Here is a 24266-nt window from a genome sequence, read left to right on the forward strand (position 1 = left end):
TTTTCATATGCATGCCTGTTGAAAGACCAGTCAGAGTCTCTAGAGGTCAAAAATGTCACATCCGCAGTTCTTATCTGGTGTCACGTATGTGTGCTGACACAGCTGCTTCACAGATGAATTTCATGTGCTCACACAAAGCATATTCAAATGGGATTTATTTCATGCCGGTGCTCTCAAGTCCAAATCCACACAGACAACAGATCCAAACAAAACTGACTCGAGAACTGCCTCAGACATGGCTTCCAAGCTCTCTAAATCCCTCTGTGTTGAACTGTGCCTTAACAGCTTTGGAGGCAGGGCAGACTTTTCTCATGTCCAAAGGTGGAGAACAGTAACAACGTGTTACCAATACAAAAGGTCAAACAGCCCCAGGACACAGGAATGCCACTCCAAACAGGAGGTGACTGCTCATCCCCACTGTACTTGATGGTGAGTTGACTGACAAGCTACCAAGGACCAAAAAGCATATAGGTGAGGCATTCGGTTACTTTCCATTTCGAACTTTTCCACTTTTCTTAGAGTCTCTTGACTTGTGGTTGTTTTTGAACTTCTTTTGGATACCACCACCCTGCGTCTGAAAGAGATAAATGCCACCAATGGTCAGCACTACAATAAACAAGATTAAAGACCAGCAGAAATGATATTTTGTCAAGTGTAAAGTCTGTCAGCTTAGACAAAACCATGTGTGTTGTTGAGTCCACCTACATAAATGAACAAATACAGACCTTCTTGCGTTTGTGCACTGGATGCTCATCCACTTCCATTTCCTCATCCTCGTCTGTCAGAAAGTCGTCTTTTTCTTGCCTTTTGTCCTCCTCACTTCTGTCTTCTACGTTCTTCGGCGTGAAAAGAGATGCTACAGGGAAAAGAAAAGTCGGCGGGTTAGTCTTCAAGTAAAATCATAAGCCTTAAACGTGTGCTGGTTAGGGATGTAACGATCCATCAATATATCGATCTAATGATCAACAGTCCAAAATAACTGATACTAAGTGGAATTATCAATCCATATCATTTTAGAGGTGTTTTTATTTTGATATTCCCCTGGCATTTCTGTGTCACCATCTCCTGTATGTTCAAACAGTAACCATGGCTGGCAGCCAAGAAAAAGACAATAAGGACATCTACTCTCCTCTCAGGAATAAATGAGTAGTGTGGAAATATTTTGCATTTCAGAGATAAGACGGGTCAAGTAGCAACTCACATCCCATATGCAAACAACGCCAGTACCAAATAAAATGCTCAGGAAACATGGTGACCCTGACCAAGCACCTAAAACAGAACCACAGTGCTGTAATGTAACTGATGGACACCGTTGTGTGTGACGTGTGCATAGCAGATACTGACGTGGGTAGAGGTCGCTCATGCTGTCCTCAGAGTCGCTGTGATCCTCATCATCTGACGAAGGCTCCCACATGTTGCTTTGCCGATGCGAGGTGCCCCCCCGCTTGACCTCCTCTGCGCTGTGTTTGGGCTGTTTTTGTTGGAGTCTGGCTGGGACAAATTCAACTCCCTGCTGCATACACTCTTCATCTATAGTGGGAATAAAACACACGTCAGTACATGAATGACAAATAAAGCCACTGATTTTCAGCACTGATGGAGCATACTGGGTTGGCACTCCTTTCAGTCACCTTTGTCAAAAACATGTTATTTTAACAACTGTCAAATTCTAGTGTATGATACACCTTCACAATTAATAATTTCTGTCAGGAGGAATTATAAGTGCAAATCATAACAGCACAAAAATAAACCAGCATTAGCAGATACATTAGAGATCTTTTATTTTTCTCCATAATTATTGGTACCTTTAGATAAAATAAATATATATAAAAATGTATCACATAGGCTTGAACCAAGTCTGACAGTCTCTGCCACCCAGTAGCGGGCATCAGGGACTGCTACATGAAAAAATATACCATAAATTACATTATATATATACACATTATGATTATCCATCTTTTCTATGTAAGTATTATATTCTATAGATATTTTGCAGATATATTTCATCATACATATAGTCTATGCAAAGGTTTTCTTTTTTCTTAGATTCTTTGTATTGAGCTACTTTATTTGCTTTGTTATTTGTTGTGTTTATTTATCTAAAGATAAATATATATCTTATATATATTTCTCTATTCTAGTGCTGAGGGGTATATTTTGTGTAGGTAAGTGTGCAGTGTCTGGATAAGATCTTCCCAATTTGGTATCAATAAAGTACATAAGTACATCTATATAACTATCAAAACTAAAAGTCTACATGCACTTGGTCCTAGGTTGCTCTGTTCCACAATATGTAAATTGCGCAGTGAAGAATATTAATCTAAGCAGCCACGAGTAAAGAGCATCATGTGTGTAGGAAAGCAGTGCACTGACATTTAAGAAGGGCTTTTTTGAAGCGCTTCCCGTTGACGTGCGTCAGGACGTGGTGCGGCTGCCGGTTCAGGTGTCTGACGGTCAGCTTGCAGAAGAGCCGCCCGCTGCGCGACAGACAGCACACAGTCAGCAAACACATCACCACAATGATCATCAACTGTTTTCTGACACAAAAAAAGTCGTGACAAGACTGGATTTCACAACAAAAGCCTTCTTACGGTTGTTTCGTGCTCGGTACGATGTGAGGCTCATACTGGCTGTAGCTGAAATCCGAGGCAGCGCTCAGTTTCTGGTACTTCTTCCCTTTGGTGAAGTTTTGTAGTTCTGCAAGGTTGCATGGAAACTCGTGGCCATTCAGTGTACATTTAATCTGAAATGACAGAACTGTTGTTTAACCTGCAGATTACGATTTGAGGGCACCTATACATGGTCTTCATTTACACCTGAAGTCATGGTTACTACATCCAGCCTCACAAAGTGCCTTGGTGTGTAGCTCACACTAAATGACAGGCTAAATTAGCAACACTGCTAGCTCTCCGTCTGTTGTTGTATCGAACAATGAAATCTGATCGCCAACCTTGTTGTTGTCGGCGAGTTGAAGAGCTGGGTGGTTACTGAGAAACGCCCTGAGGTCTGCAGGTAAATCCTCCATGGTTTAGAAATTCCTCAAAGCACTAGTCGTGCACTATTTTGGTTGTAGTCCCTGACAGGAAGTGCGTCCACGTGGGTGCACCACGCAGCCGCGCCATGTGGTGGTTATTTCATGATGTCTTGGCGCCATCCACTGATCAAACACATCAGCCTGGTCAAACAAGTGGAGTCCAACATCCAGCTATCATGCTCATATGAGGGACTTTAACACCCATTAACATGTGATTAAATCAGTCTCAGCAAACAGGATTTAGATCCGACTCTTAAAAAGAACTGTTCTCTATTAGCTGTGTTTTTTACTATTACGGCCGACTCATGAATAGTAAGCTGCTCAGCCTATTTATTTATTTATTTATTTATTTATTAATATGAACCAGACAGGACACTTTATTTAAACCGTTCATATTTGATAACAGACCGTGTGCTGAACGTCTATTTTTTTCTGAGACGATACGTACCCTTAATATTATTTTGCACAAAGCATTTTGGCACAAGAAAAGGCACCACTACATTTGGGTCCTGAGTCAGCTGACAGCCTAACAGCTCAGGAGCAGAGATCTACTAGACGAAGAGTGCTCACTCTGCCCCCTTTTATATGCAACACTTAAGTAACGGTGAAATACATTTTTTTTTTTTTTTTTCATTTGATCTTTGATGAGCCGTGTTAAATTTTTGATCTATTGTGATCTAAATCAAGGCACCCAGGTTTGTTTACTTGGCACTGAATCGCACGCGTGTTGGTGCGTTTTAGTGACATCTGTGCAGTGTAGAGGTATAAACAATCTTTGCACGTAAACCCCCATGATTCACTGCTCCGGTAAACAACTTAGCATACTTGACTGATGCTAGTAAAGCTAACAGGCAGTGAGTCGGAGACCTTCAGCCGCGGCTCCTCGGACGGCTGTCATGTGACGAAAATAAAATACACATTTAGCCGGTAACTCATATATGTATTGTACTCGACGGTTTTTTAAAATTAACTTCATAGAGTTTGCACTGTACATACATAAGAACGACAGCAAGTAAGTTAATGTCAGTCTGATAAACTTAAGCCTGCATTATAGACGAGTGTTTTGCTTGTGCCGGCTAGCAAACCAGGGTAAAAAGTAATACTAAACGCTACCTACAGCCAAAGGGAACAATGTCCGGACCAAACGGAGATCCCAACATGTCAACCGGCGACGGCATCATCGAAGACGACGATGAATTCAGCGAAGACGGTAACGAGCTAATCTTTCCACTCACTGCTATATTTACCCAGGGACTACAGTTACTGAGTGTGTGACCCTGGTGCTCTGCTTTGGACCGTACCATGGTTAATTAATTCAAGGCGATGAATACATAAAGCAAGACAGAATTATGTATTATGCCCGGCGACCAGCTCATTCATATCTAGATAATGGTATATCGGTCAGTCTTAATTCTCCGCTCCCTCTCAACAGAGTATGCCGCCATCAACTCCATGCTGGATCAGATTAACTCCTGCCTGGACGACCTGGAGGAGCGGAACGACGCTCTGAACGGAAAGCTGCATGAGCTGCTGGAGTCCAACCGGCAGGCCAGGCTGGAGTTCAGGGCCCAGCTGCTCGGTGGCCCCCCAGAGGAGCAGCCTCCTGCAGACAGGGATTCCTCCCCACAGGGCAGAGCAGACCTGGACGCGGGCTCCGAGGAGCAGAAATGAGCCAGCAGCATGTACAGACTGTGTTGTGTTGAGTGAGACGTGAGGGATGGATGCGGACTAGTTGATTGAGCTCTAAAACTCTTATGTGATGGACTGATGACAGCTCATGCCTGATCTACACAGCCCATGCCCATGTGAAGGTGCTGAAGTCGTGCTCCCTTACAAGACTTGGGTGTACCATAGCTGCATTTTGCATCCCTTTATGCACTGAGCATGATCTTGTTTCCTCTAGTTTTCATACATGTGGTGTACTGATACTTTTTTTTGTGAGGGAACTGTGCGTTGTTGATCTGACAGCTGGTCCTTATATGCATTTTTTCAAAGAGGACATCAGTTTGATGCTGCAACTAGGGTGTGAAATCTGAAATATCACTGCTTTACACTGTTCCTTTCAGGCTGTGTATCATCAATCAGGGAATCCTCATAGTGGGATGTCATCAGACATAATCTGAACTGATGAAGTCAGTTTTTTGTCACTGATGTGTTTCTTTGTAGCTGTGTGTGTGAATGTATTAATCATTTGTTGTAAAAGTACGCATTCCAAATGTCTGTCATTCGTGTTAAGACAATGTATTAATTGTTTTGTGTGTGGTGTGAGATTGAAAATGTATACCCTTTTGTCCTGTTCATTTTCATTCTCCTGCTTTTCTTGACATGCTACTGAAGCAATTTAAATAGAAGTTTATATATATGCACACTGCTGGATAATATAATCGAATCCCAAAAAGTTAGACAACATTGCAACTGTCAGTGTGGAAATTGTCAGACATTTTAATATAAATTAAAATGACCCCAGAACAGAAAACAAACATCCAAAAATACATGAAACCTACAGCAGTTAGAAAACATCACTGTTTGTTCATCTCATTTTGTCAGTTGCTGAATAAAAATACAATAAGAAACAACTTTATTTGAAACTAGCCTTTTATGTCCATTTCTCTCCCATTCTAGTCTGTTTCAGAGCCAGACAGGAAGAGGACAACCTTGCCATAGCTACATACATTGGTCTCTGAACTTAACGATGTACAGTTAAGGATCGATCTGGCAAAATATCTCCCTGACATGTTCTTTCAAACAGGATGTAATGTGACATCAATCACATGACAGTTTGCACACCCAAATACAAGGGACTGCTACAGAGGTCATCAGTTCACTGTGGTTTTAATATCCTTCTCTATCATTAGGATGAAATGTCTTCAAAACGGCATACTGACCACAAAGAAAGAAGAAATGCATCCTCATGGTGGCTTATGACTGCTGAAATGCTGCAGACAGAATTATAAATACACATTTGTGTGAACTTTAACTATGGGCTATGCTATTCTATTGTGTTACTGGTACTTCTAAATGGAGCTGCAGGTTTACTACATTAAATATTAAAAATCACAAACTTTCTGATGCAACTAATGTTGGGACCATTCAGCTCACCATTTGTGAGTCCATCTGTCCAGTGTATAGGAACAAATACAATTTAGATAAGAAAATAAAATGAATGCAATGGTGAAAGGGAGGGAAACAAGCACAGCTACCAGCTCACACAATGTCATGTTTGTTGTGAATGTTTGTGCAAGCACCTATAAGCCAGTCAATGTGCCACCGCTTTAGGCCCAACACATGAACGGGAGGATTAATTTGTTCAAGAACAGCCAAACCTTACAACTGGCCATGAGATTTTTTTCCAATTGTAAGAGGAAATGTCACACCAAATACAGATTTACATGAAACCAATTCTTCCTGCTCGGTTACTCCATGACCGAGAGAGTCTCTTCTGAGGCCAGTGCATTTCTATTATATTATTAGATTTGCAGTCTTGGTTTGAAGATGCAATGTATTTTCAGTGGGGAAAAACAAAAACAAACACCTCAAAAGTAATTTCAAACTTCACACCAGCAATTTTAGCTCTGACACAAGTAGTTTTGTTTTGCTCCTTGGGTCAAAGAGATAAAGTTTTACCAAGTAAAAATTAAAGTCATTATCAAGTCATATCAAGTCATGACAGCAGCAAGGTTCAAAAGCTTCCTTCAGCAGCACGCGGTGTGTTTGCCTAACACTGCAGACATGCTTCTTGACTATCTGATTAACAAGCTTTTCAGTTTCAAGAAAAGCAATATCTCAGATTTAGCAGAGCCTTTTGTAAATGCATGAGTAACTTGGCCGGATTCCAGGGGCACAGCTCGTACAGTTCCAATTCAGAGCCTGATTCATTTTCTTTTTGGGCTCCTGCACTGATGAAGTGCTGTCACAACCTCATCTAGGAGCTCCCAAAAGGTTCTCTCTTCATTTCACTGTACAGTTGAAGGTTGTATGGCCATTTTCCCCCAGCAAATGTCAAGCTTCTGCAGTCATCTCCTACATCTTTTGTTGTGATTATTAACGGCTTCATAATGCAAACAGGCTTCCCAATTACCTCGGGATTTTAGCTAAAGAAGTAGTCCAGTCTGAATGTGTGTAGTAGTGCAGTTATTATAAGGCATCAGTTGCTGAAAACTGTTTTGCCCGAAACATGACATCTTGAACCCCAAATTTGTAGGAAAAAAAAGATGAAATTAGCCTGACCGATACATCTGATATTGGCCTGACACAGATGTATTGGTGTCTATGTTGTACGATATGTCCCAATATGTTCTCTTACAGAACATAATGCAGAAAAAGATGCTTTGGGTAGTTAGGAAATTAATGTATTCCTTTTTCTTACATCAAGTTATGTATGTTAAACTTTGTCACAAGTGTTTGATAACCACATTTGAGGGATCACTGCAAAAAATGTGGGTTTATGTTTATATCAGCTGATATAATGACATCAGAAATTTTTCCATGCTAATACTGGTATCTGCCCTAAAAATCCAGTTATCAGTTGGGCTCTGGATGAAATGCCATAGACAATTTAGATTTCAACTAAGCTCAGATCAGATTCAAGATTCAGCCCTGCTCAACACTCAAGCATAAGTACCATTTTGTCAAAATTGCTTCATAAAGTTGCCAGCTGCTTGAATACTTATAATTTGGTTCAGAGCAGTAACGGTCTACATCCCATCTCACTAAATGCTTGTGCTACATGGTTAGGCAACGTGGAAAATGCCTTTACTGTTCCATCCTCAAAAGTTCCGCACACTTGTTTACAATTTGTTAGCAATCATTCATCTAGCTAGCTAGTGAACTATCATCATCATCATCATCATCCTCCTGATCCCCTGGGATATCAGGGTGGGAAATTAACTTTTTGGTCAGCCAGCCACAGAGGCTTGTGGACACCCAAAATCTATCAGCCATTCATTATTTTTTCATTTATTTGTTTTTTAACCAGCTACATTTAAAATGCCTGATCATTGTTAAATTTAGGGGCCAAGAAGCAATTAAACATACACCAACTTTCAATCATGGTTGGGGTTTTCAAACTAAAAAAAAGTTAATGCAGATTGAAGGGATCAATAATATACTGCCATTAGAACATGTACAAACCCTTTGCTCCATTGTTAAAAAAAATAAAATCAAGTATGTTCACTGACATAACAGATATTATGAAGGGCTAATCGAGCTAACAGAGAGGGTTTTTTTTTTTTTTTTGATTCACACAGAATAAAGAAAGGCTGGTTCAGATAAAACTGTACCAACTTTTTAAACAAATGATACAAATAAGCTTGGCTTACCTTTTAATGGCTCACATAGATGCTTAATTGGGATTTTATTTTAATTATTATAATCTAAAAGAGAGGCTGGGGTTTGGCCAAAAGCCTAGCTTGCACAAGGACAGTTTTCTATCTGGCTGGTAAAATTCAGAGGCTTACCCACCACTGATCATTTTTCATTTAATGGGTGGCAAGTGTTAATATCCCACCCTGTGAGAGCAAATCACATGCTAAAATTTCACCTCGCTGCTCTGCTCAACAGTCACGTTCCACACAGCATACCTGTTAAAAGTCTAGGTATGTGTTTCATTTAAAAGTCCAGCAGCATGGGGAAGCTGGTTTTTTCCGCATCTTCGTCTGTTCCATGACAAAGTGCATGGTGCAGCCTCTTCCTATACTGAAAAATGCCATCCTAAGGTTGTGATTGCACCGAGTTTCTTCTCTTTTTTTGTGACTCATCGTCTGCATGTGGTCCTCCCTGACCTCCTTTTGGCCACCGGTTTTGCCTTCACTATGCTGGCCTTCTTTCCTGCTACAGCAGGAGTTTCTTTCTCCTTTTCTTCTTCTGTATCTTCAACAGCTGCCACCTGCTCCTCTACCTTGCTAGCAAGCAACTCAGCGGGACTCTCCTTAGCTGCAGAGTCCTGGGATGTGGTCTCCTCCTCTAAGGTGTGGGTGGTGAGGTCTTGGTCTATGCAGCTGGTGCTAGGTGAATTGTCTGTGAGGTGCTGTGGGGGTGAGGTGGGTGCTGGTTGTTTCTCCTCCTGCTGGCTGTCTGACAGCAGCTTCAGGCGGGTGATGTTAACAATAGGCTGCATGGACTTTGTCACTGAACCCTTGTCAACAGAGACGGTATTAGAACCATTGTGTTTGCTATTCCCATCCAAACAGTCTGTGGTGTTTTCTGGCCTGAGGAAAGATTCTCTAGCTTCATCCGATTGGCTGTGCAAGGCTCTGTATTTCTAAAAGGAAACAGCATAAACACTGCATTTAGCCTATAGAAATTTATGAGGCATAACACAGAGGGACACATTGCTGCATATCACATGTAGAGTGATGAAAACTTGCCTTTTGACTGTTTAGATATATTTGGATTGTCAGTTCATTGGTCATAAAATCAGTAAAACAGGTGTGTTACAGCCAAGGCATCTCAAAAAAAAACAAAACTGTGATTATAGAGGAATTACAGATTTAATTTGTGAATACCACAGATAATAAACACCAGCAATCCTTGTTTGGTGTGGAAACAAGGAACATGAAAACAACATGTTAAGTCATGAAAACTAACCTTGAGGTTTTCAAAGTGCTTGAGGGATTTACAGTGCGAGTGAAGGGCAGAGGACTCGAAATGGCAAAATCTGTTGCAGAGACGGCACAGAAACCCAGCTACTGGAACTAAAAAATTGGACCCTGAGGTAAAGAAGGTCAAGAGGAAGAGAAAATTCACTCTGACATGTTATGACTACGGGTGACAGCACAAACAGCAAAAACTCCTCTTAGGGTCCACCAGTGAATGGTGGGCAATTTTATTTAGGAATGAATTTTTAATGATTCGATTTGATCAGGAACACAAAAAACAGTGCAAGCTGCTTTTGCTCTTAACACTGAAAAACTAAAAGCTGGTCAGTGCTACAGGCAATGAGCTGGTTACTCACCATAGACTGTGTTGGGGTCATACTGCTCATCACTGGCCATGTCCTGCAGGGTCACTTCTGTGAGCGCGGACCATCCATCCTGTACAAGGACACCAAAAACACATTGTAAAGGCAAATTACACTAGATTCACCAAGAAGTGCAATGCTAAGTGACTTGAACTGAAACAGCAGGAATTAAAAAAAAAAAAAAAAAAAAAAAAAAAAAGCATATGAGACAAAAAGATGCTTGACCTGACTGTGGGAGCTTCCTTGGTCTCCATCGCTACTCTGTCTTTCTTCTTGCTCTTCTACCTCACCGCCCTCCTCCTCCTGCTCATCCACCAAACAGCCATCTGTGTCAGCGACCAAGAGGTCAGAGCCCTCCTTTTCCTGAAGCTGGACAGCAGCAAAAAGAACAGTGAAGACATGAACCAAGTGAATACTTTAGATCATCCTCCGACTAGAAGTAAGCACTTGCAAAATGTCAGTGAACTAGGAACATAATCACAGATGAGACAGACACCTCCTCCACTCGCTGCTTGTGCTCCGGGGACTGCATGTGTTCCACAAAAAGCTGTGAGGTCCTGAAGTGTTTCTTGCAGACTGTGCAGGAAGGGCTCGCTGTTCGACTGGCAAGCTAGGGACAGAGCAACACCAGATCATCAAGATGACTCCACTGCCATCAAATAGGATTAATGGCCATTTATTTGCATTTGTAATTAAATGACTACATGTCGTGCAAGATCCTGCATCCAGAATACAAAGAAGGTAAATGTTCTTGTCTATACTAGCATGGACAAACAAATTGTAGTAAGCAGCCTGTTACTTTGTGCTCCTCGGTGCGACGATGGTCTGTGATGTTACTGGTGAAGTGAGTCTGGCAGGTGGCACACCAACGCTGAGGGCCCGGCCTTTTTTCTCTGTGGACGGTACAGACTCAGATTACTCAAGACACATAAAAAAATAAAAAAATGTCAGTACATTTATCAACACAGAGGATAAGATATTAGTATCCACTGTTGTCCTTGGTAAGCCCTCCTACACAGGCTCAACTGAGTTTAACAGAATGCAGGAACTCTGCACCATCATTAATCGACAGGACCAGACAGGCATTAATATTAAGCAGCTACCAACTTTACAGTAAGTAAGCCATTAGAAACTGTAAAACTGATTATCATCATTGTGGAATTAGTGATAGCAATAAACATAGTGTCAAAAGTAAGTAGTCACTTCTGCAATGGGTTGTTGTCGTTGGTGTGTGTGTGTGTGTGTGTGTGTGTGCGTGCGTGTTTGACACGAACCCATCTTTTTGTGCTGCCTGTAGAGACTCCTGAACTCGGGGCAACAGCGTGACTAGGCAGGCATTGCTCATGTGCTGTATCTCCATCATCCTCTGTTGGTGGGAAATGCCATTCATATGGCTCCTGAAGTTCTGTTAAAAAAAAACAAAAAAACAAAACAATAATAATACAGTTCAAAATGCAGGAGAGAAAAACAAATATATAGAGACAGATGAAAAGTAATAATCAGGCCTTTTATGGATTTTTGTGTAATTGTGGTAAAATCTTTGCCGTCTCTCGGGGTTCCATCATGCTGGCTGGGTTGCAGGATCACTGAAGGCCACTGAGTGCAGCGCTGCTCACCCCACAGCAGCACGTCTTACTACACCTGTGTACATGTATGCTGCACCTGCCTGCTGGTTGTGGCAGGTGATACTGCAGAGGTAGCAGTAGAACTTGTTGGCTCCCTCCCTGCCTTCCTCCAGGTTGTCGGGTGATGCCAGAGGGGCGTCTTTGCCCTCTGTTGCCGCGTCTGGTGCCAAAGTACTTGGCTGGCTTTCCTCACTCTGCTGGCCACACGGTGATGGGGTGGACATATCGCTGTGCACCTACACAGAGGGGTTACAAACCAGATCTCATTAGCTTACTGTGCATTTCTTGTCCACTGGGCATCCATAAGAAATAACATATTGCACTTTGATTTACAGCTTGCAGCTAGGGTGTAACAATTCATTCATCGCATCACTGCTTCAGTTATAATCTCTGCCGATTCAACTGCAACTTATATCTGCTTAAAGACATAAATAGAAAAAAAAAAGCTCTGACTTCGACTTTGTATGAAATGCTTTGAATTAACTCATTTGTGACTTGCAAAATAAATAAATAATGCTGTAGTGATAGTAATCTACAGCGAGAGAATACAACCAGAATTTCTTGTCAATTATTTAAGCAAAAAATGCTGTGTAAGTGATTCTGGTGTCTTATTTTGTTTCCTCATTTCAAAAGAAAAATATATATTTATCCCTCCATAACGACACATTTAATTTAGTGGATGCAAAATTTTGGCTAAAAGTGCCGAATCAAACCGCTAATTTGAATTATCATTGCAACATGAATCACTTTCTTCTTATATTGAAGAAGATCAATATAAGATCAGAATCAGAAAAACACTATTGATCCCAAAGGGGAAATTGGGTATAAATCAAAGATGAAAACAGATTCACACCCTACTTAAAACTTATTTGCTCTACAAATCCATAACATGGACAACATGAAATTAAAACAATGTCTATGCTATGAGACACAGTGACAAAAGGAGAGTGGAAGGTCCTGTGTGGCTTGAAGCTCGTCTCACCTCAGCAGCTCTGCTCTCCTCCAGAGCCTCAACTGCCTCAGATCCTGCTGTGGATCCTCCTTCCTCCAGAATGATGCATTCTGGGAGGTCGAAAGTAAAGAGAAAGAGACCAAGACAAATGTGAGTGTTCGAGTCAACTGCCAAGGTAAACTACATTTAGATAAAGTTGGGGCTTAACTGTCTACAACAACTTGGTTTGTGTACGTTTTTACCATCAGATTGGCCATCCTCTGTATTGCTGTTATACTCAGGAGGAATAGCGACATCAGCCTCTGTTATAGTAACAGCCTCAATAACAGACTGTTCCTTTGGCTCCTCCAACCTGAGAGAGGGCGAAAGAACAAGAGAGTGGAAAAAGAAGGGGAGGGTAAATGTGGTGGGAGGAAAGGATCCGCTTTAACATTTCTCACTACTTGATTGAAAGCAGGGTTCCCACCTGTGGCCCTGATGTAAAATGTCATTACTTTCCCATGACTCAAACTAAGTCAGAAAGCCATCCTACAGAGAAAAGAAAAATCCATCCTAAAACACTGGCCAAACATGTCATGTGGATTTTTCCGGCACAGGTGCAATGGATTTTTTTTTAAACTAACTATCAATAGTAAACAAAGCTAAACAAAAGTAAACAAAATTTCCATACCGTAAAACTAAGATTTTTTCTTAATATTTATATAGGAAACTAATACTTCTACTTTCAGCTGCAATTACAAAGGCCAATTGTGTAATGACATAAATGTGTTAACAAGTTACAAAATACTCCTCTATGGTGGCCCATTTGTAAAATTCTGCAGTGCATTTTTAAAATTAAATAATAAAAAAATAGAAATAATATCAGGGATACAACTCTAAAAACTCCATTAACTTACATGACCAGTGGGAACCATGTGAAACTATCTGAAAACTTAAGCGGAAACACAAAAATAAATAAATAAATGAATGAATGAATTAGTAGAACTTTTTTGGCTATGACTGCCATACCCCTCTGTCCTCTGCTTCTTGGCTGCAGGTTCGTCTGCCGGCTCCTCTGCTGGTTGTGTGGATCTGTCTGCTCCTCCCTCAGCTCCGTCTGTGGGTTACAACCACACACACTATTAGCTACTCTGCTACCTTTTCACAGGAGGATAAATAAGAACAGCAAGACTAAAACTATAGTTTATCTTATCAAGGTGACCAAGTAGTTAAAGTCCTTGACTGAGATTGCAACTTCAGGATATTAATCTTTCAGGCATTCAATATCTTTTCTACTGATCCATCAGTCTTTGCAAAATCAAATTTGAAAAACAAACAAACAAAAGCCCTCTCACAATCTTCAATCAAATATTCTACTTTACAGATTTTGTAAGGACAAAAGCATAAGCAATCAGTATGAATATATGACATATTTATATTGAACTCATGTTGAATCCTGATCTGCCAGACACTGAAAACAGTTATCAACAGTTTAGTGTTCTTGCTGGCTTGCAGCCATACCTGTATCAGCCTTACTGTTGGTGTCACTAGTACTGATGGCTGACTGTTGACCATCGGCGCTCCCAGATGCCCTCTGCTCATTGTCCCTTTTCCTGTCTGGCTGACGAGCAGCAAAGTCCTACAGACACAAACAGATCATGGGATTACAGAGACATGAACAGTGACCTGGCTGATTTATACAAAGTCAGAGACTGTGGAGAATCAGTTAGAACCAGATGTGAGTAATAGTTTGCCATCTACCTGAGTCAGTCTATGATAAAATGGGAACTTGTCATTATTAAAGATTACTTAAACTTCTATTAGTAAACATCTGCCAGGGTGAGTTATTCTGTTAAGCATATTTGTTTTAGGATTCTGACATGTAGAACATGTTTGGTCATTTTGACAGGCATTACGTTTTGGAAGGATTATGCATTAACCATTTATCATTTTTGTCTACTCCCCGATTCCAGAGACAGGGAGTCAAAATATACTTCTGCATTAGTGTTGTCAAAATACTCAACAGCCGAGTCATGATTAGATTAATTTTGCACTACTGAAGCATGGACAAAAATGGAAGCAATATTATTTACACTATCTGAAACAGAATTTGCTCTCAGACAGAGGTATCCTATCCTCTCCAGCCCTGCAGAGACTGCAGGGCTGGAGGAGGAGATATTGTCACTGCTGCAGAAAAGGGTGAATGTGGAGATTCCTCTGGGGACTCTACTCCCAACTTCCTGGTTCCCAAGAAGTCAGGAGAAATGAGGCCCATCCAGGATCTGTGGGCACTAAACAAAGACACAATGGAGCAGTGTTTGAAGATGTTGACATTGAGAAAACTACTGGAGTGTATCCGTCTGGGCAACTGGATCCTCTCCATCGACTTGAGCAGCACCCACTTCCATGCTGCCATTCTTCCCCAGTACAGGGAGTTCTGCTGCTTCGTCTTTCAGGGAAGGATGTATCAATGTACTCGCCTCTCGTATAGCCTTTGCCCAGCTCTTTGGAGATGATGCTACTGCCTCTCATAGTACAAGTCCACAGGGGCCTGTGCTTGACGCTAGGTGCCACGCTGCTTTGAATGAATCCATTTTTGGAATTTGTGAATTGATTCAGATTTGTACAAGTAAGAATTGCGATTCTGAAGTGAATCGACCCCTTGTCTTTAACATCAACTTAAGTTGTGATAGGTAACCTCACTCATGAGTTCATGCAATCTATGTGCTCGAATGTCTTGAGCTAGGCCACATTTAAAATTTTCCCACTTAAAAGTAATTTGCATTCCAAAAAAAAGTCATGCTCTCAGGCATCCCTGGCATGACTGCCCCTCCCAAGGATAAATCATTTCACTCCAGCACACCAAACTACTCAGCACATGATTTAGCAGGGCTCCGGTGATTACCGTGGAGGTGGTGGTGGTAGAAGAGGTGGCGGTCGCTGTCGTGGTGTTATTGTAGTAGCGAGTAGGGGGATGGAAGTGTCGGGGAGCTGGAAAACCCATCATGGGGGACTTGATGGCTACACCCATGGGGACCGGTCCGAGCAGGGAGGATCTGGCTCCAGCTGCAAAGAATTGACGGAACTGTTGTCCACCCATCGCAAAGCTTCGCATGTTACCTGGATGGCAGGAGAGTGTGAGGGAAAGCAGACAGGTAGACAAATAAATACAGTGAAAGGAGGAGGGAGGCAGTACTAGTAATGCAGAACTACTGACCTGGAAATTAGAACCATTTTCCACTGCACTGGAGCCAAACCTTTTAGCACTTCAAAAACAGGAACTTTGAATTTTCCATTCACCAAAGGCCAAATTCCAGTTGATTTTCTGCTCTGTGTATCGCTAACAGGTTACACACTGTTGCATCACTGAAGCAACTTACATTGAGAGTCACTAGATGCCATGTGTAAATTTATGCTGAAGCAGCATTTTGTTGTTACCTGTCAAGAATTTGAGAAAGTCAACACAATACCTTGTAACCACCATCGGAGTTTGAGGTATTGGAAAGAAATTAGATAGTATAATGGAAAAGATTGTTGTGTTTGCGTGAACAGGGCTACAAGCATAATCAGGACCTGTGTTAAGTGAAAATAAACAAACTGAAGTGGGGCTATAAAAAAACAAACCTGAAGTCACAAATTTTGAGCTACTTAAGCAGCGTTGAAATCATGTGGACCCTAGCGGACTCTCACGTACTTATGGATGCTGAAACTATAACAACGGCCTTATGCAGTGGCAAATGGCTTTTAGCTGATTTAATGCTTTTGAATAGATTAGCTTTAGAACTGAGCAACAACAGCAGTTCCACTTCAAACACTGACTGTGGTATGCTAATTTATGCTGAGGTTTAGTTAATTTATGCAGAGGTTTAGTTAATGTCTCTAAACTGTAATTCAAACTGTACCCTGCATCTGCTGCATCAGTATGGCCCCCTGCAGCATGGGGTTCGGAGCGATGATAGTAGTCTGAGTAGCCTGGCACAGGTTGACCATCCGTGGTGGAGGAGCACCTTGGGGAGGCACCGGGATCGTTCTGGGCAGCAAATACAGAAAAAGAATCAATATGCATTACAGCTTAAAAAAAAAAAAAAAAACATTCAAAAAAGTATAAAGTCACTGAGCTTTATAGAAAAGCACAGTCAATTAAAGGTGCTCTGCACTCACTTTGTTGGTGGCACCAACAAATAACATGATGCCACCAACAGTTTCATCCAGAGGTGACACAAAGTAATTAACATGCAGCTTTTTGAGATTTCTGCTGTGAATCAATCATCATGCTATATCACTTGCATAAGCATAGATATTATGGGACAAAAGGTAATGAAGCAGGATAGGATGTCCATTCACATCTTTTCCATACAATAATTTGATTTTCCATTAATCTATGTTGAACAATGTAAAAGTCACTATCACTATCTAGCTCACAGTCAAGAAATTATGAAGTAAATTCTCAGTTTTTGTTTTCACCAAAACCGTCTATCCCTGACAACAAAATTTGAGCTGGTCTTATGCCAAAGCTGAAAACATTAAATACAAGCAAGAAGGTCAGCTGTAACTTTCAGTAATCACTTGTGTTCCATTATAATTTAAATCAAATGTTCTGCTCTGATGTCCACTCACATGCTCCCTGTTACTGTAACAACAGTCCTGACCAACAACACAACTGGCTACAAGAGATTTCAGATGAATGTATACCACATTAACTTGTACTGCAGAAATAAACATGTCTGCATGCACAACGCACTGAATTTCTGTCAAAGTAAACAAAATGATAGGCTACTGGACACGGGTAGCTAGTACACACTTTCCTTTTACTAAATCTTGGAATATGCTTCGTCACCAATTGAAAAGCAGGTAATCCACACCACCTCTGACCATGTTCCCACCTGGCATTAACATCCGTCCTGAGTGATCCGATCACAAGCTAACACCTCTAAGGACAGGTGTAAACAGCAGCAATATGTCCTGAATGTGTCTTGAGATCCGATCACTCAGGCCACATTTGGAGGTGGCCTGGGATGCTTTTGTCCTCATCACACTAGAAGTGTAGACACACATGACACATTGAAGGACTGCCTACTAACCTGATGTCCTCTGTCTTAAGCTCTGGTCCAGCCCAACACCCCCGACACCTGCCAGAACGTCACTTTTCCAATAGAAAAAAAAATGCAGGTTGGCTATAACACAGTTGTTTAATGAATAGAAACACTACCTGGATGCTGGGAACTACATGGGAGCCAAGGAGAGCTCAGCTCTCCTTACTATGAGCTCCCCTAAAGAGATGATGAGAAGTATGAAAAGTTGCAGTTACTACAGAAATATTACAGGAGGAAATGTGAATGTGCACTTGTTTCACCAGCCACTGGGTTTAGTTTTCTTTTTTTAAAACTCAGCTGTTATTTCTGACACATCAGAGCCATGACAGTGGAAGAGTCCCCACTCACTTGCACATTCACATGGCCTGTAATAATTTACACGTGTGAAATACATCTCAAGTAACTGTCTCCTTTTCTCAAATGTCTGGTGCCTGTTAAATGCATTTTATGTTTACTTTATTTATTTATTTTGTGTGGAAGGAGGACTAGCAAAGTGAGAATTTCATTATACGGTATTACCATATGTTTTACTGTGCATATTCTCTCTCTCCCTCTCTCTCTCTAGCTAAAAAAAAAAAAAAAAAAAAACCTGCAAATGAAAATGATACGTGTTTATCTGCACATAGAGCAGGAAACTAAGATCCAATCACAAGTGTGCAGGCGAGACGCATTTGGAGACACATTTTAATGCCAGGTGTGAACGAATGGACAGAGCTGTCCACTTCTGCTCAGGTCAACAAAGGCACATTTTAATACCGGGTGGAGACAGGGCCTCTGACCGACTGACTGAATATTTCACAATGTTTTCCAGGTCTGGAATTACCTACACTTCTTAAAAATTGTAGAAAAAAACACTGCTTGCCATTGTTTGGCAATTAGTATGTGAGCAGGAAGGACACTGGAGATGGAGTTTTGATTCTAGTCAACATTTGTGCCAATAAAAAGGTCTAGGAGATATGTCAATATAAGATCAATATCATGAAGTGAGACTAGATATGATCTAGAATTCTGGATAACATCTACCTTGTCTTTTCCTGGTTTTAAAGGCTGCATTACAGTAAAGGGATGAAATATTCTGAACTTATTCAAGTGTTGTAACTGTTTTGTTATCTGCCTCTAGCTACTCAGTCATCATATCCACATAATCATCTAATGAAGATTATTGTATTAAACACTAACAGCCATTCCTTCAACATTTCCATAATATTGGCAGATATTCAGTCAAAGATAGCGTGGTATCTGAGTTTGTCCATATTGCCCAGCCCTACCAATAACAAACAACTGAGCAAAATATGTCACCAGCTTCATTATATACAGATTTGTTTTATCACACGCATGTCTGCCTGGTTGACCTGCTTGACTTCTTGGCTCTCTCCATCTCTCCATCTGCATCCATCCACCCATTTTGAGCCACATCATAATAGTACATTTTAAGGCCTTTGCCTTTGCTATTTAGAGAAAGTCATAAATTGTGATAAAATAGCAGCAAATTCTAGGTTAAATTAAACACTGTGAGACTAAACCTTTTAATTCCGTCCCAGATGCCACAATGACATTTTATTACAGCAGCGCTGCCAAAGCAGCCACTGCCAACAGTATCTGTTTCATCCAGAAGGCCTTGTGCTAATCCCCGACCTCGAGTTGCTGGCCTTACCGCTGTGCTTGGTGGTGGTGGTGGGCGACATGATGCGCCGGAGGGGGCTGCGGAGGCGGAGGTGGAGGCGGCTGCTGCTGCTGGAAAAGTTGCTGTAGCTGCCGCAGGTGTTGGTGAAACTGTTGCTGTTGTTGGTGAATGTTTGGGTTGAACATAGCTTCACCGGTGTTTTAATTTCCTCTGACACAACAGTGGCTGTGAGGTACAAATGTGTTTGTCACCTCTGAACTGTTGGACACAAGACCCCTGCATCAGAGAGAGACCAGATACGTTTAATTACCTGCTTCACTGTCAACAAAACACAATAAAACACGCACAAAGTCCTATTGTGCAGACAGTCAATAACAGTGCGCATCTCAGGAGACAACAGGTCGCTTGCACATTGGCTAGCGACAACCGAGGAATTCGTGATGATAACTAATGTTAGCCACCAAGGTAACAATACTTTCTTTTCTGCAAGGCTGAAAGTAGTTACCTCGGCCCGCTAACAAACTCGGCCAAATATATTTTTAGCAGGTTAGAGCAGCTTTCTGTCACAGTCTAGTGTTTTGTGAGTCACCTCGCAGTCAACAAATGAATGCACCTGCCGTGAAAGCACTTAAGCTAACACTAGCAACCTCGAGTGACTGAACCTAACAAGTTAGCTTAGCATAGCATTCAGCTGGCTAACTGTGAGAAAAGCCAAGCCGTAACTTACTTCCGCAGCAGAAGTTTCCACCTCTTCACTGTGTTACCAAGATCTGCGACGACTTAGCTACGTTCCCAAGAGGGGACAGTGGTTTGAAACAGCCAGGTAAAACCACAGCACTTGGACAATAATGTTAGTTCCCTTCAGACGGCTGCAACTTGCGTTACATACCATCTGCTGTTGGGAAAGTCATCGACATCTGTCGCCCCCTGGTGGCTACAGGGCAAAATGCACTGAGTGGAAAAATGCATAAATAGCTGGATAAAGAAAATGTATTATTATGTTTTTATTAATTCTGACAGTGACGTATTTCCGCATTAAAGAAATACCTGCTGCAAAATATTTGATTGGGCTTACAATGTTTTATTTTGCATACGCTCAGTTATGCTCAATAATACGTTTTACATGTGCACAGTTTCTTATTTCTATACTCATAGTAATATTTTGTAGGATTAATGCACAAGTAGGATTGATGCACATATTTATACAACATGCACATACTTTTCCCCTATAAATTCCTATTTCGTCCCAGGGGATCAATTAAGTATTTCTGATTTTGATGCTGATGATTTATTTATTTATTTAGGCCCAATTAGAAAAGTGTAAATATGAACAAAATATTTCGAAAATATAATAAACTATATTTGTGACGGAGCGTCTGATCAATGGTTTTCATACCTCTACTTTATATGAGCAAGGCTATTTTATGTCCATGAGCACACGACTATTTAGTAACTAGGATTTTCTGAATAATCAAATGTGTGTGTGTGTGTGTGTGTGTGTGTGTGTGTGTGTGGGTGGGTGGGTGGGTGGGTGTGTGTGCGTGCGTGCGTGCGTGCGTGCGTGTGTGTGTGTGTGTGTGATGGTTTCAGTATGAGAACCACAGACCCAAAGATAAATAGTCTGTTATTATGGGACATGACCAGTGCATACATTATATATAGCCTACCTAGACCGTTTGACACACACTGACCCAGAACTTACTCAGACAAAATTAGCTTTTAGGAAATGTCTATTCTATCCGTGGCTTCCTAAAACTCATACATCCTGTTTTGCTAAATGAAATTGGTCTCTTGCATAAAATAAAACACATGAACAGAATATCAGACATTGCCTTTGTTTCTCAGCCCAAAAGAGAAAGAAGAAGGAAAAAAACTAAAACTAAAACTGAAAGTACAAGACAAAGAAATATAGGGGTGTATGTATATACTTTGTAATTTTTTTTTTTTTTTTTAATCTATTTTACTTGCACAGTGCTGGAGCTGTTGCCATTGCATTTCACTGCTGCTGTACTTGTACATTCATGCATGTGACAAATAAAAATCTTGAATCTTGAGAAACAACCTTGGATTTTTGTGCAGACGGAAGCTGAGTTAAGTGATATCTCTTTCTTCCCCGTATTCTCTCTGATCGGCGATTTCTTTTTCTCTCTTTGCGGCAGCAAGCAATCAGCAGAAACCGAGAAGAAACAAAAGCGTATCATTAATTTTTCATTGACATTTTCATGAATGAATTTCATATTATTATTATACAGTCAATATAATCTTGCGGAGAAAAGGGGGATTTTTTTCTATCTTATCCTTCTCTAAAGAAGTGGAACTGATAGATAAGCTGATAGATGATAGATACCGTTTTATGCATGCATCCTTGTTTTTTTTTGTTTGTTTGTTTGTTTGTTTGTTTTTGTAACCGAGTGAGACACACACACACACACACACACACACACACACACACACGCATGTATGTATATGTATGTATATACGTGTGTATGTGTGCATCTATCTATATCTATCTATCTGCCTATATATATCTATAGATATAGATCTAGATATATAGATATAGATACACTTTTTGAGCGCCCCCTGTCTTCCTGGAGTGTGTACTGCCACAGTTAACAGATTCAGCACCATGGACAGATCAGTCAAACTGATGACACTGAGGTAGGACAGAAAGATAAGAAGAGGAAACAGTTTACTTGAAAAACAGTCATTTCCAGATTTATAGCTTTTAGATTTTTAAATATATTCTTACAAGATCAAGCTTTAGGGATTTTGAATCTCATACGGAGCATAATTTGGCAGTCAAGAGAGTCTACTGCCACCGAGCGGTGCTTATGAGGAACTGCAGGGATTTCTCCTGAGAAAAAGACAGCTCATCCTCATCCCCTGTGGTGCCTGGTGGAGAGCAGTGGACACGGCAGTCCAGAGGAGGGAAGACGGTCCTGCAGCAGAGGTGATCTGACACCGAGGAGGCGCAATCAATGAGGGAGAAAACCGAAAAGTGAACTGCATACGAAGCCCGTGCGTTTCAGCGCCCTCTGATCGTGAGGGTGAGGAGGGGGGCGATTTAAAAACAAGCCTTCCCTCATATTTTACTCGGCTCTGACCAGGACATACCTATTAACTAGCTGCCAAGATGGGAAACCGGGGGATGGAGGATTTGATTCCTCTGGTGAACCGCATGCAGGATGCCTTCGCGTCCATCGGTCAAAATGCGAACCTGGACCTGCCGCAGATCGCCGTGGTCGGCGGGCAGAGTGCCGGGAAGAGCTCGGTGCTGGAGAACTTCGTCGGCAAGTAAGTGCGGTTTATCCTGTGTGTTGGTGCGCCAGTGCATGCGACGGCCGCAGTGGCTTTATTTCCACACATACCCATCCCCCTCAGGCCCTCTGCAGGCTTTACCTGCGAGTTATTGAGAATGTCAGGGTGTGATTGAATGTCTTAAAGTACTGCACCTTTCACCAATTGTTGTCCTTTTATCTTCCTAACCTCTCCCTTGGACATGACAGCGCAAAGGAGATTAATTTGTTACATAAATCCCTTCTGCCCCAGTGAAATTGACCAGCTAATTGCTACATGGTGCGTTGGCTGAACTACAAATAGACGTGTTATGTATTCAGTTATAGCCCTTATCCTATAGGCTAAATCATGGCTGGTGCAGGGTATAAACTGGCAGCAACAACATCACCATGTATTTCAATGAATTTCACCTTCTCTGTTAATGTGGAAGGCGTTTTCAAAATAACTTGCATTCAAGTTTCTAAACTTCTTGATACTAAGTGCAGAGGTTAGACGAAGTTATCTGTGTTTATATCATAAAATGATGTATTATATTATCATAAAATGCTATAAATCAGTGGCGATCCATTAAAACTCATGGGCATATTGTACACAAACTTCCTGTAAACACAGGGGATGCACTTCCAGCTAGATTTACTGCATGTGTTATTGTGTCTCTGGAGAGGCTACCATTTTGTTGCTCATAGACTGAACAACATAAGTGTTGCCTTGTGTGGATAGGCCTCAAACTGGAAAACACAATCTTTTAGTTTAATGGAGTCCCACATAGAAAACGTAGTTTGCAAAACAAAGCCTGGGGAACCAAGCTGCTATGCTGCAGTATGACCTTGTGGAGAGAGAGAGAGAGAGAGAGAGAGAGAGAGAGAGAGAGAGAGAGAGAGAGAGAGACAGACCTGAGCTTTGAGCCCCTCCAGCTGGCTCAGCATCCATCTGTCAGTGCTTATAGGTGAAGCTTACTGCATGCAGGCAGAGAGGTGTCACTAGCCGACTGACTGCCAGCCCTACTGTGACATTTTGTAAACCTTCTTCCACCATGGTACAGTTTTGGGATGTCACGCCATCGACTTTTTCAAGCCCTCAGATGCCCTACTTCTTTTTTAACCATGCTGCTGCCACTTGGTACACAGTGTGTGATTCAGCAGTATTTCCTGCAAGGTCAGACTGCATGCATCGCCCTGAGCCTGTGCCAAATCACAACTCCTACTGAGCCCAGCCTGAATACTCCAGTATTCTGTCAACGGTGACACTGACCCTCAATTTATCCTGCTGGAGGGACAGGGATCACAGCAGCAGCAGCTGATTTAAAATCATGCAGCACTAGCCTCTTTAATTGATTCACCTTCCTCCGGAAGACCTAATTAGCTGTGAACACATCTGGCATTGTTTTTATTTTTGCACAGTGCCACCTATCTCCTACATTTGTTCAGCAGTGAGGAGACAGACAGGTCACTACCACATGGTCACAGTGCTAATCCCCTTCTTAACAGGTAGTAGGTCTGGCATGCTCCTGTAACTGCCTCAGCGGCACTGTTCACGGGCCTGTAATTTAAATGTAATACTATTGCTAGAAGGCATATTGCTTTGTAAAAAAAAAAAAAAAAAAAAAAAAAAAAAAAAATATATATATATATATATATATATATATATATATATATATAAGAGCCATTTAACTAGAAAAGCACTTAAAATGTAAGCACACACCAC

General features: G+C 41.3%; 4 protein-coding genes across 8 annotated transcripts in view; 2 read left to right on the top strand and 2 right to left on the bottom strand.

Annotated features, from left to right (window-relative positions):
* Nucleotides 1-138: 138 nt before the first annotated feature.
* On the bottom strand, nucleotides 139-3241 carry surf2 (surfeit 2). Its single transcript, XM_030064842.1, has 6 exons — nucleotides 2951-3241; nucleotides 2592-2743; nucleotides 2374-2477; nucleotides 1345-1530; nucleotides 726-856; nucleotides 139-574 (listed from the first exon to the last, which is right to left on the bottom strand). Exons 1-6 carry the CDS (start codon nucleotides 3023-3025, stop codon nucleotides 485-487), a joined length of 738 nt encoding a protein of 245 aa, XP_029920702.1. The 5' UTR covers nucleotides 3026-3241; the 3' UTR covers nucleotides 139-484.
* Nucleotides 3242-3662: 421 nt separating this feature from the next.
* Nucleotides 3663-5610, top strand: bbln (bublin coiled coil protein). Of its 2 annotated transcripts, none has more exons than XM_030064843.1 (3): nucleotides 3663-4046; nucleotides 4154-4244; nucleotides 4467-5610. In XM_030064843.1, the coding sequence occupies exons 2-3, from the start codon at nucleotides 4166-4168 to the stop codon at nucleotides 4703-4705; spliced, it is 318 nt and encodes a 105-aa protein (XP_029920703.1). In that variant the 5' UTR covers nucleotides 3663-4046; nucleotides 4154-4165; the 3' UTR covers nucleotides 4706-5610. The 2 variants fall into 2 exon arrangements, with proteins under 2 accessions (XP_029920703.1, XP_029920704.1); XM_030064844.1 differs by having other exon boundaries at nucleotides 3663-3961.
* Nucleotides 5459-20258, bottom strand: ciz1a (cdkn1a interacting zinc finger protein 1a). The gene is made up of 16 exons (XM_030064840.1): nucleotides 19993-20258; nucleotides 19296-19541; nucleotides 16451-16578; nucleotides 15454-15668; nucleotides 14070-14187; nucleotides 13578-13665; nucleotides 12812-12921; nucleotides 12600-12679; nucleotides 11659-11853; nucleotides 11267-11397; nucleotides 10792-10885; nucleotides 10489-10602; nucleotides 10218-10361; nucleotides 9987-10065; nucleotides 9620-9741; nucleotides 5459-9293 (listed from the first exon to the last, which is right to left on the bottom strand). Exons 2-16 carry the CDS (start codon nucleotides 19448-19450, stop codon nucleotides 8787-8789), a joined length of 2280 nt encoding a protein of 759 aa, XP_029920700.1. The 5' UTR covers nucleotides 19451-19541; nucleotides 19993-20258; the 3' UTR covers nucleotides 5459-8786.
* A 1875-nt stretch (nucleotides 20259-22133) lies between these two features.
* Nucleotides 22134-24266, top strand: part of dnm1a (dynamin 1a) — a 61794-nt gene continuing 59661 nt past the window's right edge. For 3 of the 4 annotated variants that reach the window (XM_030064605.1, XM_030064604.1, XM_030064606.1), the window contains exon 1: nucleotides 22135-22559. In XM_030064605.1, coding sequence (XP_029920465.1) covers nucleotides 22399-22559 — 161 coding nt within the window. In that variant the 5' untranslated portion in view covers nucleotides 22135-22398. Of the gene's footprint in view, nucleotides 22560-24266 lie in introns of all 4 variants that reach the window. The other variant, XM_030064607.1, reaches the window with a different exon arrangement.

This window comes from Myripristis murdjan, chromosome 12 (assembly GCF_902150065.1).
Source record: "Myripristis murdjan chromosome 12, fMyrMur1.1, whole genome shotgun sequence".
Lineage (NCBI taxonomy): Eukaryota > Metazoa > Chordata > Actinopteri > Holocentriformes > Holocentridae > Myripristis > Myripristis murdjan.

Coding starts and splice junctions, on each gene's coding strand:
- surf2 (XM_030064842.1), bottom strand. CDS start 3,025: ATGGAGGATTTACCTGCAGACCTCAGGGCGTTTCTCAGTAACCACCCA. Junction 857..1,344: donor CATGAGCGACCTCTACCCAC/GTCAGTATCTGC, acceptor TTTTCCCTGTAG/CATCTCTTTTCACGCCGAAG. Junction 575..725: donor CAGTGCACAAACGCAAGAAG/GTCTGTATTTGT, acceptor TATCTCTTTCAG/ACGCAGGGTGGTGGTATCCA.
- bbln (XM_030064843.1), top strand. CDS start 4,166: ATGTCCGGACCAAACGGAGATCCCAACATGTCAACCGGCGACGGCATC. Junction 4,245..4,466: donor CGATGAATTCAGCGAAGACG/GTAACGAGCTAA, acceptor CCCTCTCAACAG/AGTATGCCGCCATCAACTCC.
- ciz1a (XM_030064840.1), bottom strand. CDS start 19,450: ATGTTCAACCCAAACATTCACCAACAACAGCAACAGTTTCACCAACAC. Junction 10,362..10,488: donor ACAAGCAGCGAGTGGAGGAG/GTGTCTGTCTCA, acceptor GCTGCTGTCCAG/CTTCAGGAAAAGGAGGGCTC. Junction 9,742..9,986: donor TGACCCCAACACAGTCTATG/GTGAGTAACCAG, acceptor TCTTTACCTCAG/GGTCCAATTTTTTAGTTCCA.